Source organism: Pyrgilauda ruficollis, unplaced genomic scaffold (assembly GCF_017590135.1).
Source record: "Pyrgilauda ruficollis isolate IOZ18807 unplaced genomic scaffold, ASM1759013v1 scaffold24, whole genome shotgun sequence".
NCBI classification, from domain to species: Eukaryota; Metazoa; Chordata; class Aves; order Passeriformes; family Passeridae; genus Pyrgilauda; species Pyrgilauda ruficollis.
Genome location: NW_024523648.1, coordinates 3,111,808 through 3,124,801, shown reverse-complemented (window position 1 = coordinate 3,124,801; position 12,994 = coordinate 3,111,808). Strand labels below are relative to the sequence as shown.

Here is a 12,994-nt window from a genome sequence, read left to right as displayed (position 1 = left end):
AAATAAATATCATGCAAGAACAGAGCAACACTGAAACCTTCCTAAAAAGGCTTGAAAAGACAGTCACCATCTAAAAAAACCCCCAGGGCCCTGTCTAGGAAACATGCTGTTGGGAGCCAGCACTTACAGTTCTCTTGACTTTGGCCTATAATTCACAGGCTTTTCCCTTTTTACAAGTGAAAATTTCTGAGGTCGAAAGGTGAAAAGCCATTTTGAAAACAGTTTTTTCAGATTCCTATCCTGAGTGTTAGCCTTGTATGGGTCCACTTTCCATCACATTAAAGGTTTCCCAGCCCCCCTGTTGGAATCACTAAACATATTGACTTTGAAATATTTCACATCATTTCACTTCTTGAAGATAGAATGGGTTTCCTCTAATTTTCTAGCTCTTATAATAATTAATTTGCCATGGCAGTACTGATGCTTACAGCTGTCTGAATGTCTGGAGTATTTATTTTTTGGAGAGGTTTAGTAGCAAATCAAGCATTTTCATCTCCCTAGAAGTTCTCTCATAGTTATTATTCCATCCATGGGTTGAAAGGTTGACCATTTAAAACAGGGGAGGTTTATGTCTTATAACAGTTGATAACATTTTAAGAAAGGATGGCAAAGAATTTTGTGGGAACTACTAGGCTGGAGTGAGTTTATTGGTGGGTAATTTTACAGATAAAACTGCTCTTTAGAAACACAGTAGAATTGAAATATCTCCCAAGAGGACAGAACTATAGTATCTTATGTTTTTTTCCAAATAATAGAAGAGTATCAAATGAAAAGCTGAGGGACAAAGCTGAGCATGTTTACAACATAAATGCTCAGCAAAGGGCAAGATATCTTGTGGATCTATATCTTTAGCGCTTAATATGAGGGACTAGTGAAAGGCTAAAATAACCCTTGGAACCTCCATATATAATGAAATGCAATTCTGCAATTGCATTGAAGAATACAATTACTTGGGACTTTTGAAAAAAATAAGGCAACAGGACTCTCAGTAAGTTCAACAAAGGGCAATGCAGAGTCCGGCAGGTTGGGAATAATAACCCGGTAGAGGCTGGGGATCAACCAGCTGGAAAGCAGCCTTGCAGAAAAAAGCCGGGAATCCTGGTAGAGAACAGATTGGACATAAGTCAGCAATGCGCCTTTGCAGCAAAGGTTGCATGAAGTGATCCTTCCCATCAGCCTTGGTTATGGCCACACCTGGGTCCTGTTCTGTGCTTCCCAGTACAAGGCAGACATGGACAAACTGGGACAAGTCCAGCAAAGGTGCATAAAGATGGTAAAGGACTGGAGCACCTCTCATATGAGGAGGCTGGGAAAGCTGGGCTGGACACCTTAGAGAAGGCTCGTGGAAGGATCTCATTGACGTGTATAAATGATGAAAGGAGGAAAGAAGATAGAGGCAAGCCCTTTTGAGTGGTATTTAGTGAAAGTGCAAGAGGCAACCAGCACAAACTTAATGCAAGAAATATTAAAATATATTGATATTTCAGTATTTAAGAAAAATGTTTTTCACAGCAAGCGCAATTTATCATGGAACAGGTTGCCCAGAGAGGCTGTAGAATCTCCATCCTTGGAGATATTCAAAACCTGACTGAACATAGTCCTGAGGGCTCTGCTCTAGCTGGTCCTGCATGAAAGAGTCAGTTAACCAGAGTCTTCTGACACTGCTGTCAACACCTCAGATATTCTGTGATTCTGTATAAAACCAGGTTAATTGTCATAAATACTATGTTCTACCTTAATCCACTATATGGTGAAAATCTGAAGTATGGAAGGAGACCTGTGGGAACTTTACAGAAGCACCACCAAGAAGCTTCAACTGAATACGATACATTCAGATTATATAAAACCTTTCTTTTGTAGCAGAGCAATAATTAGAAAAGCTCAATTATGGTCTTTACAAATATCCATGTAAAGACATTTGTAATTATTTCTTAAGCTAAAATAAATAACCCCAAAATCCACCAACATGACCCTGCTTCTAGCATCTAAATAAGAATGAATTATCTATTTTTAAAATATAAAAAAAACAAGCATTGCTAGAAGTTGACTATCCACCCACCTCTATTCACTGAAAACCCAATCATTAAAAAGGTGTGTGTGGGAAGTCATTCTAGTTGAATGCCTTACCACCAAGAAACCAAACCAAACTCAAGGCAATCATTTGCTCTGTAGTTACTAATGTCCTCTATAGCAGAACCCTTTGCCTCCCCCAACACATTATACTAAAATATAATAGATTATACTAAACATCAGTGCACTGAATAGTACAGGAAATTAACAAGGAACTTGGGGCCAACCATTTAAAATGTAAATGCTTTAAAATAGTGAAAAGCTCAAGTTTAAATTTAGTCAGTAGGGGTGGCATGCACCCTGTAAGTTAGGTCGTGACTCTTAGCTAGTGGTCAAACACACTTTACAGGACTGTTACTGAGACAAGTCCACCCCTCTTCCTCTAAGTCCACTCTAAACCTAAGAATGCATCCCTAAATGGAGAGCTTAAAAACATTACCAATAAGTGGACAAAAACTTTGGTGCTCTGTGGCTTTGAAAAGTTCTCTGCTAAAGAAAAGTAGTTTTAACTTACAGGAAAGCACACCAGCTAAGTGAAACAAAATTTCACCTCTTAAAACCAGGTCATTTTAAAAATTAAAATGAGCAATTGTAGATTTAGAAACCTAAACCACAGGCATGTAAATATTCAGAACTTTTTTTTTTAAACAAGCTTTTCATCCTTCCTAAATCAGAGAATCCTGGTGAATAATGCTGTCCCACTGCTATTTTGGTAGAGCAACAATGAATCACCTGTATTACTCAACACATCCATCCTTATGAATGCTGGATTACCATGATTTGTATCAGCACTGGTGTTCTGGCATGAGGATCTAGCAGAATTATACAGCAGTTGGACCATAAACATGAGAAATTTCTGAGGCAAAAATTGCTCCTGGTGCTCAGTCCCACATAACAATTACTGGACACTTAGTTTCTTAGTTTCTGAAACACATCTTAAATAAAAAGTAGCAGCTACCACACTGAAAAAGTCTCCTAAGTCTATCTTTGTGGCAAATTCCAATGTGGAGGAAAAATTAAAACCTATCTGGGAACTTGCTATCAAATTTCAAGTAAAAATGAAAGTTTTTACTTCAAAATTTTGGTAGTCTCTCCCAGTAATTCTAGTTCAGATGTGTTGTGCCTCTCCTCTCTTCTAAAGCTTAGTGTCTCTAGACTGCTCTCTCCTAGCACAAGCCAGACATCCTCACCAAGGCAACAGTGATACCCCTGCTAATTACATGTCATGAGAAACAGGACCTAGACGAGAAGCTGTCCAACAGTGAGAGACAGGGGACATACAAACTGTATTTTTATCAAGGGGTTTATGCCTTATTTGACTTCTCATGAAAATACAAAGAGTAGTTCTTTTAATGTAAAAGTGTACATTTTAACATATTTACCAAGTCTCTGTCAGCACCTTGAATGCACCAAGAGGAACTGCTAATACTTTCTCCCCCACTCCCCTGAACTTGGCAGCTCAAGGTGAGATCTGCCACTGCACAGCTGTGGAACCTTGGGTAAGATTGTGATGAAAATGTTGTGCAAGAGTTGGGAGAATGCTTGTTAAGCACCTTTTCCCTTCATTTGGGACCTATACTAAAGCCTAGACTGAATTTAATGTCAAGTCATATTACTGATATGCCTGTATCTGGCCAGGTACCTCAGATCTTGAACTCACAGATTTGACTCCCTGGCTTGATCTAGGACCTGACTCATCAGTACAGAGGCACTTGGAGATCTGAACTCTTGGCTCGACCCTCATTGGACCTGCTCTGGTGTCTTTGTTCAGGTATTGTGAGACTGCTCCTTCATGGATGATGCATGCCACTGCCCCCTGCCTTCCTTGCTGTCGACTCCCAGCTCAGCTCAGTTATGGAGAAGCTCACTTTTCCTTCTCCTTAAGTGTCAAATTCAGTTGTCAAATGAAGAGGAAAAAAACAGCAAATTACTTTTCAGACAGCACTTGATGAAGGTGGGTGGTTCTTTCTACCAATGTTGCTATTAATTCAGTCCAGAAAGTTTTAAAAAAAACATGGTATGTTCATATGTGTAAGTATAAAGATCAGTACTCACGCAGAAGTTGTCTGCATATCATGCCAGCTTTTGCTAAAGTTCTGCTTCAGTTCATTCATCAGACTTATGCCAAGTTTTTGTTTAATTTCAACCAGGTGCTTCTCTTTGGCTGCTAGCACTTGCCGCAAAGTTGAAATTTCATCCTCTAGCTGAGGGAAACAAGGAGAAAGGAGTTAGCCTGTTCCCACAGAATGATAAACACATACAGTTCTAAGAGGCTAAAGGAATCTCACAAACTCGTGCTTTTTGTAGGTACCTAGAGAGACTGAGTCAAATGCTTGTGGAGGTCACAAAGGCATGCCCAGAACACAGCTGACACCATGTTAAATTAATGCCTCTGTGTCACCTCTGTTCACCATCACACACATGCACCTGATAAGAGAGAATTATCCAGTAAGGAAGCGACTTCACCCAAGTCTGCCTTAGGGCATTAGGAGTCTCAAATACCAGCTTTTCATTCACTAGTAAAATGGGAATAGACAGGACAAGAGAAGACTGGAAAACTCAAAAAAATATCTTCCTTTAAATGCACAGGCTTTGAACATCATACTTGCAGGTTTTTAGTCTTCTGGTCCTGAAAAAAACATATGCAAACTCTTGGAAGCAGGTAAAAAAACCAGAAAAAGCTGCATGATAATATATGACTTGAGAGTACCACCAAACATTATATCCTTGTCATATGAGTTTTATTTATGTATTTTAGGCCCTACATATTTCAAAATTGTAACATAAAAATTTGTAGTTGAACTATTAACATGAGTGATCAGTACCTAAAGCATAAAAGCACTCAGAAGACAGAGCAGATTAGTTTTTCCAGAGATCCTAGTATTTAACCAAACTCTGCAATTTCAAGCTGTATATAAATATCTCTGCAGTACACATTCTTTTGAAGCATTTAATCAAAGCCAGTGTTTTACCAAGGCAAGAACCAGAAGATAAGACTGTAAGAAGAGGGACTCCAGAATGGACCTGCCACTGGCTCAGAATCCTGCTCCTTGGGCAGCACTCCTGCAAGTGAGCAGGGGCTTGCATTCTTCATCTGGAAGCCTCCCAAGCCAATCTATACAAGCAGCACACTGAGATACTGAAGCTAACAAGGGCAAGTGACACCAGAGCAGCTGCCTTTCACTTCAGGTTTAGAAATTCCCCTACCAACTGTGTTCTTTCCTCCATATGTTAGTAAGGTAACATATGGCAACTTATCTGATTACCATATGCTAAGCTCCCTGGAACCACAGTCTCCCTCTGATTTAACTCCATTGGCTGCAGGGAATGATGCAAGCACCAGCTGAAACAGTACTGACCTCCAAGGCTATATTTAGGATATCAGTACCAGCATTATTTTATTGTACACATTCATGCATTCTGCCTCACTGTAAAACCGGCTGCAAGCTCACTGTTACTGGGAAAGTCTCATACTTGAATCCCTCAGCTATCAGTTTCTTTTGTCATTACCTGCTATTTCAATGTACAAGCAGCTCAGGAATTAAGCAGCAAGGCTACGAACACAAAGCAAAATCTTAACCTGAGTGAACCAGATTTTAGTATTCACCAATGCCTGCGATGCCAACACCTCACCAGTACTGTTGTAATCCAAATTGCTTTGTTCCTCCCCATGTCCTTTATGCTTCATTATCTTCCTAACCTGCAAATGGAATACTGTCAAGAGGCAGGTGTCAAGAGGCTCTCTTCTGAGAAGGTAACTGGTCATATGCTTACAGAAAGAAAGCACAAATGTCACCATTCCTCAGGCAGCAGTTCAGAGCTCTTTTTGGTTGTTTCTCACCAAGAGCAAACCCCTTAGTGCATGACTACCTGTGCAATACTGCTAAAGGACACTTATGGGCCAGTACTAGGTTGATCATCAGGTACTTGGATACATAAACATTTCAGGTCTTCTATTAAAATTACTTTCCATCTGTTCCATTGAATAGACATCTTAAAGCTGTGATAACCTAAGCAAGTATTAGCCATGTGCTCAATGGCAGAAGTATGAGCAACATTTTTGATTAAAGAAAAGTAATTTATTATTTATAACACAGCAATCAGTTTTGAATTGACAAAATCCTCCTCAACTTCCATCACTTTGAAATAATGACAGATACAAAGCCGCCCTCAAGTGCTCAAATATCAGTGATGACTCTGAAGTAGGTAGAAAGGATTAGGGACTTACAGTAGGATCTTGAAAAGCATTTAAGCATGTAACATACCTAATTCTCATGGAAGTCAGGCATCACCTGTTTAGGAATTTTTTAAGTCCACTTTTGTAAATGTTTATAACTCCATTATAAAACTAGGGCTTAGGTCAAGAGAAATACAAGCTTCTAATTCTCATGGTTCCCTTCTTTCAAAGTGCAACAGAGTCAGAAGAATATAGGCACATCATACAAAGGCAAAGTTCTCTTCTCCCATAAGTTTGCAGAAAAAGGTACTATTATAATCTTTCCTCAAAGTGGGAACAAACATGCAGTAGCACACACTGCTGATGCTGTGCATCAGCTAGATCAAAGCAGATAGCTCCTCCTGGGAAGGTGTGGGAGGGGGAAGACACCAAAGAGTAAATGAGTGCTTTGATGAGTGTAATGGAAGGACAACTGACAGCAGTGAGCAAGGTAGCTCAAAATCTCAGCCCCCAGCATGACTCAAGAGTCATTGTACAATGCTCCTCACAGCGAGGGGGGCGGGGGGAATCTGTTCTGCTAACAATCTTCTGGCCTTATGTAAAGCTTTTGGGCTACAATTTTCTGCTGTTATTCTGAGAAGTCAGACTGACCTCTGTAAATTCAAATGACTGTTAGAAGTTTCTGTAAGAGTTACTCATTTTAGTTGCATTGTAGAAATCCTAAGGCTTGATTAGAGTCAGAGCCCTGCTGTTTTAGCTGGGTTACAAATACAAGAAAAGAGCAAGTCCATGTTCTGAGAAGTTTCCAGTAAAAAGAGATTAGCAAGAGAATAGGAATAGAGGATACAAAAAAATCCTGCCAGAAAACCAGTAGTGCTTGTTCCTTTCCTAATGTCAGAGTGAGAAGGAGGAAGAAAACAAAGAATATATACATTAGATAAACAACACAGAGATGAAACACATATTTTCTGCTTAAATAAATGCAGAACAGGTGCTCACAAACAGGTCCCCATTTTATCAACTACTGATGGAAGAATTAAGGATGATTTTTACCCCTCTGAACAGTAGGAGAGGTGCTTGTTCCTACAGGCTCAAACAGATATTATTTAGCACATAAGGACATTAAGAAATGAAGGACATAAGCACATGAAGAAAACAAAACTATCATTGGTGGAGAAGAAAGGGCTTGTAAGTAAAGACTAAAATATTTTCAAAAGGAAACGTTACCCAATTCCCACATTAGCAAATTTTTCTTTCTGAAGGAGGCAATGTCACACATTTTTTTGCAGTCTTTTATAAGAGTCATAAGCCTCATTTAACTTTAGACTTTGTTCAGACTTTGTTCACTCTACATTCAAGTTTTCCAAACCCTTCTTAGCATAATTATCTGTTTTATTTTGCTTTTAAGCGTCAGCTTCATGCCAGTAAACTGCTGTGAGGAATTCAGAAAATAATTCCTAAGTCAGTAAAGATCATAATATTTGACAGGCAATCTCTCACTTGCATGTTAGTACAGACATTAAAGCATTTCCAGCATGAGCTAATGAGAATTCTCTCTCCTATGGCAATCAGTAAGCAGAAAGGACACCCAGAAACATTTGAGATTACTTCTGTTGAGAGAAGTAATCATTCTCAGATGATTGCAGGAAGTTCTGGCCTTTTTTCCTTTCTTGCTTCTACCTTTCACCAGAGAAGAGAATCACAGAATGGCTGAGGCTGGAAGGCACCACTGTAGGACACCTGGTTCAAGCCCTACCTAGAGCATGTTTCCCAGGACTGTACCCAGCTTTTAAATATCTTCAAGGATGGAGACTCCAAAATGTCTTGGGGTACACTGCTCAGTCACACACACAATAAAAACGTGCTTCCTGATGTTCAGGGGGAACCTACTGTGTTTCAGTGTGTGCCCACTGCCTCTGGTCCTCATAAAAAGCCAGTAATGAATATGCCAACTCCTAACTAATTTGATAAAGTGATCATGTAAACTTTCAGCTTCCTTCTGATTATTTACAGATGTGACAGGATCAGCAAAGTAAAAGTTAACTAGTAACTCAGAAACACAAAGATTGATAAAATATTAAAGTGAAAAAACAGTCTTCTGTTTCACTTGAACATCCTGAATCAGCACTGCAGGTAAATTACTTGAAAGTTATTACAGATGTTACTTCTTAGAGTACTTTGTAAGTACTTTGTAAGTAAGTATTTTGTAAGTAAGTACTTTGTAAGTACTACAACTTAATATCAATTTAAGTATTCCAGTTAAGGCAAAACCAACTCCTCACATTCATATGGCTGTGATTTCTGTTATTTGACTCATATTTCAAAAAATTAAATCCACAGTTTTCCCCCATTATTTCATTTTCCGTTCTGGAATTTCACTTTTCTGCAGTATCCAGCAGCAATTATTAAAACTGAGTCTATCCTTCCATGGTAGACCAAATTTAGACAGTCTCTTTAATCTTTGTAATAAAGAGATCATGTGGTTCACACCTTTTTGCTCCCATCTCCTCATTATTTTTAAGCCTCTTCACAGTGTCCTGAGTTCCAGACTCCTGAAAAAAGATACTACCTTCTCAAAACACATCAGTGCCAAAGGAAACAAAAATGTGATTAAATTACTGTGCTTGTTATTATCAGCCTCTTCTGCAACCATCATCATTACCTTTTCCTCTTAGCACCACAAAAAGAAATTTTTCTATCAGGTGGCACAACCACTGTAACAACAATACCACAGATCTAATGAGAACACCTTTCCTTCTTTTTCAAGGAACGTTTATAAAGACACATCTTGACTAAGATGAGAACGTGCATTTGATTTTCACAGTACAATCATCAAGTATAAGACATTTAACCTTCAAAAAATAGGTATATATGCTGCATTATTGTTGCCTAGAATAATTTTACCAAAAAGGTAAGGCATGCCTTTATGATGTATACTTCATGCTAAAATTAGTAGTTTCCAGTTTAAGGAAGTAGAAACAGTAACACTCACAGAAATTCAAATTCATTACCTTGGCTAGCTCAATCTTTAACTCTTCTTTTTCTTCTTCAGAAATCATATTGGTGAAATCAACATCAGCGACCACATCTTCATCTGCTTCATGGAACGACTGAGTTTCCAACAGGCCTTAAAAAATTAAAAGGTCAAGACAACCATTATTATTTCAACTATTGTATTGGCCTCCCCTAAAATATAAGAATGATATAGTATTTACCCACTAGGAAAAAAAAACAAAAACAAAACCAAAACCAAAACCAAAACAAAATAAAACAAACAACCAAAAAACAAAAAAAAACCCAAAAAAACAAACAAAAAAACCCCCCCAAACAAACAAAACAACACAAAAAACCCCCAAAACCCAACCTTTTCCTGCTACAATCATTTGCATTCAGCTTCTCTTTGCTTCTGAAAAGCTATTGGAAGTATCAGAGTGTCTGCACAGGAGCAATTGAATATGTGTAAACACCACTCATTTCCAGAAATTAATCACCTTGGACCCTACTAATCCCTGATAAGGCATTTTTTTGCTTCTAACAATAAAGAAGAAAAAAAAAGAAAGCTTTTTCTTCAAAATAAGAAAGCTAGCTAATGTGGATCACTGCTGCGAAGAGTAGCAATAGTACACCGAATAATAAAGGAAGTATACTACAGAGCCAAGTTTTCTCTAAAAGTACCTCTGATTGCAGCAACTTGAAACCTTACAGATGCACACAGTTTGCAGAAGCAAATGTCACACCTATTGTTTGAATTTTCTGAATGCTAGTGAGAAGAATTCCTTGATTGCTCAATCTAAGCCTGTGAAGGGGGGACAAATACACTGGACCTTGTTACTTTCTTCTTCTGCATGCCCAAGATCAGGGTCAGTATCTGTAATAAGCAAGATAAGTGCATACATAAATGCCTGCAAGACCAGGGCCTGCCTGGCATAATAGGTACTGATGAAACAAAATACTTCCTATCTCCTAATCATTCAGTGAAGAGAAGATTTCTGGGGCTCCAGCTGCTAAAAGCCTCTCATTCTTTATGGTCTGCAGAGAAAACAAAGCAAACCATGAGATAACAGAAAACATTCCAGTCACTTTGGAACTCGCCTTAAATTCTAGACCTTCTTCTGTTGTGGAACAAAAATCTCCTCCAGGTTACACCTGGGACAACACTTTTCCCTTTATTTCAGTTCCCTAGCAGGGTAATGACCCATCTCTGCTGACTCCTGAGACCTGTATACTGCTTAACATGAAAGCGAACAATTTCTTTCCTAACTTCACAGAGGCCTGTATACTCTATTATACAAAGATTAAAATACAGCTTAGTTAAGTTTGGGCATTAAGGAACGGAGGTTACAAGGAACAATTCTATTGAAATTGAGTACTTTACATTTTCATGCAGAAAACTAAATTCCCTCCAGCCTTCTGCCATTTCCTTCACCTAGAGTCCCCCAGTGTACCTGGGTTTCTTTCTATTTAACAGAATAGAACTGATTCAATTCATATCATCAGCTTCCCTGCAGAACATGATGGAGTGAATTCAGCCCTGTTAATTACAATCTTCCCTGAGTGGGAAGACAAAAAGCAGCAACACAGGTGCTGAACCCCTGCTTGGCACTCTATGCAGAAATAGATCACCACCCTTAAGCACAAAACCTTTTAAAAACATGATGGCATATAGAAGTAGCTGAAATCTTAGCTATTATCCAAAAAGCAGCTTGCCAGGAAAACCTAGATTGCTGAAGTCAGGACAAAGGAAAGCATATTTATTCAGTAGGAATGCTCCCAAATTACCTTTATTAACACCCCTACATCTCTAAACACAATTGTTATTTGGTATTTGTTTGAGAATTAATAGTGTTGCTATGGGACTCAAGCTAAACTTAGTCTTGAAAGCAGTCTATTTTTTCATGGATGGAGGAGCAGTGGTACAGGGCAGCTGTTGGAAATGCTGGGAAGGATCTAAGGGGCAACAGGCTTGAAAACCCTTAAGGGAAGCCTTGGGATAGATGTTGAGATGAGGTGATCTCAGAACAACTGATCATTAAGCCAAAAAGAAGGCAGATCCATCCGTGCTCAAGGGAAAACATTAGTTTTGGAACAGCTATTCAGAAACAACTGAATAACACTTAACACTTGGCCCAATGGTCAAGTTTAAACTTCAAGACTGGACTGAAATTACAATCCACTCCAAAACAACAAATACATGTCAATCTTCTCTATGATACTTTGCAAACTCATCCAGTTACTCTCTCAGTTTTTGTCCTTTGCTTCTTGTTTAAGTCCTCTAAAATCTGGTCTGATCCTTCAGTCTCTACTTTCTTATTCAAACTACGAGAGTCCTCCATAATGGTCACTGTCCCTCTGCAAATGTTTCACTTTGGCCATCTCACAGCTCCAGTCTGAACATCTCTTCAGCATACTGTGAGTCACAGCCTTCTTTAGGCCAGTCTGAGTTCTGAAAATTCTTCATGTGAGAGTACTTAGATTCTAGCAGCAGCAATAGCAGAGTGGTTACAATTAGGACATTACATTTGTACTGGAGCACAGCGGAGGTCAGCATCCACCAGCTCAGACTCATACTGTACTAGTTCTCCACTGAAGTTACAGAGCTCATCAGCCCAGGTGTGCTGATAACCTAACACAGTGCTTTGGAGCCTCAAGGTAGGACTCAAGAATGCTTTGGATCACAGGTGTACCTATTGCTCAGGATTTGTGGGTGTTTCTGCACTGTGTGACGCTGCAAGGCAAGCAGAACATTTCTTCCAGTCACTGGTTTCTCTCTCTAGATACTGTCATCTCTCACACTTTGGTCTCCAGACTGAAGGAAGTTCTGTGATTCCCTGACCATGCAGGACACGGAGCAGCCTAGCACCCTCCAGTACAACTGAAGGGATGTAAGCCCACCTACAAGTTTTGATCTCATACAGCCTCAAAATCCTGGGTGGGCATGGAATAGAAGCAGAGAATCATAGAATATTCTGGGGTGGAAGAGACCCACAAGGATCATCAAAGCCCAGTTTCTGACCCTGCACAGGCCAAGTCCTAGAATCATACCATGTGTTTCAGAGTGCCCAAGCACTCTGAAACACATGGTATGATTCTAGGACTTGGCCTGTGCAGGGTCAGAACTCTGTCAGAATTCATGAACTCTGTCAGGCTTAGAGCTGTGACCACTCTCCCGGGAAACCTCTTCAGTATCCAACCACCCTCTGGGTGAAAACCCTTCCTTAATATCCAAGTTAAACCTCCCCTGAAACAGCTCCAGGCTGTTCCCTCAGGTCCCGTCCCCTGGTCATGAGAGAAGAGATCAGCGTCAGCCTCTACACTTCCCCTCATGATAAAGCTGTAGACTGCTATGTCTTCTCTCAGTATTGAAGAAGACTGAGGCATTTTCCTCTCCTGCCCAGCTACATAACCTGACAACACACAGGAACTGCTCTGGGGAAAGACAGTATTTTTGCTTAAAGATGCATAGGTATTAGTTATGAGCCATGAAGGCTTGATCACTCTGGAAAGGGTGATCGGGTACAAATAGCTGAGTTGTTTTCAAGATTAACATAAAGCCATTGGTAGTAGGAAAAAACATTGCCCTCAAGTTGCATCCACTTTCCTCTTACCTACTCCTCCCAGAAATACTGAAGATCATGCCTTGCTTCCAGCTGTGGTCAGATCTGGAAAATCTGGAATTGTGATTAAATTGTTATTAATTGTTCAGATGCAGAGCTGCTATTATTTCAGAATTGCACTAATATCCAGGTG

General features: G+C 39.5%; 1 protein-coding gene across 3 annotated transcripts in view; it reads right to left on the bottom strand.

The window, feature by feature from the left end:
• Positions 1-12,994, bottom strand: part of TPD52L1 (TPD52 like 1) — a 50,162-nt gene that overhangs the window by 21,622 nt on the left and 15,546 nt on the right. For all 3 annotated transcript variants that reach the window (XM_041469903.1, XM_041469904.1, XM_041469905.1), the window contains exons 2-3: positions 9,259-9,374; positions 4,126-4,274 (exon numbers count right to left, since the gene is read on the bottom strand). In XM_041469903.1, coding sequence (XP_041325837.1) covers positions 4,126-4,274; positions 9,259-9,374 — 265 coding nt within the window. The remainder of the gene's footprint in view (positions 1-4,125; positions 4,275-9,258; positions 9,375-12,994) is intronic.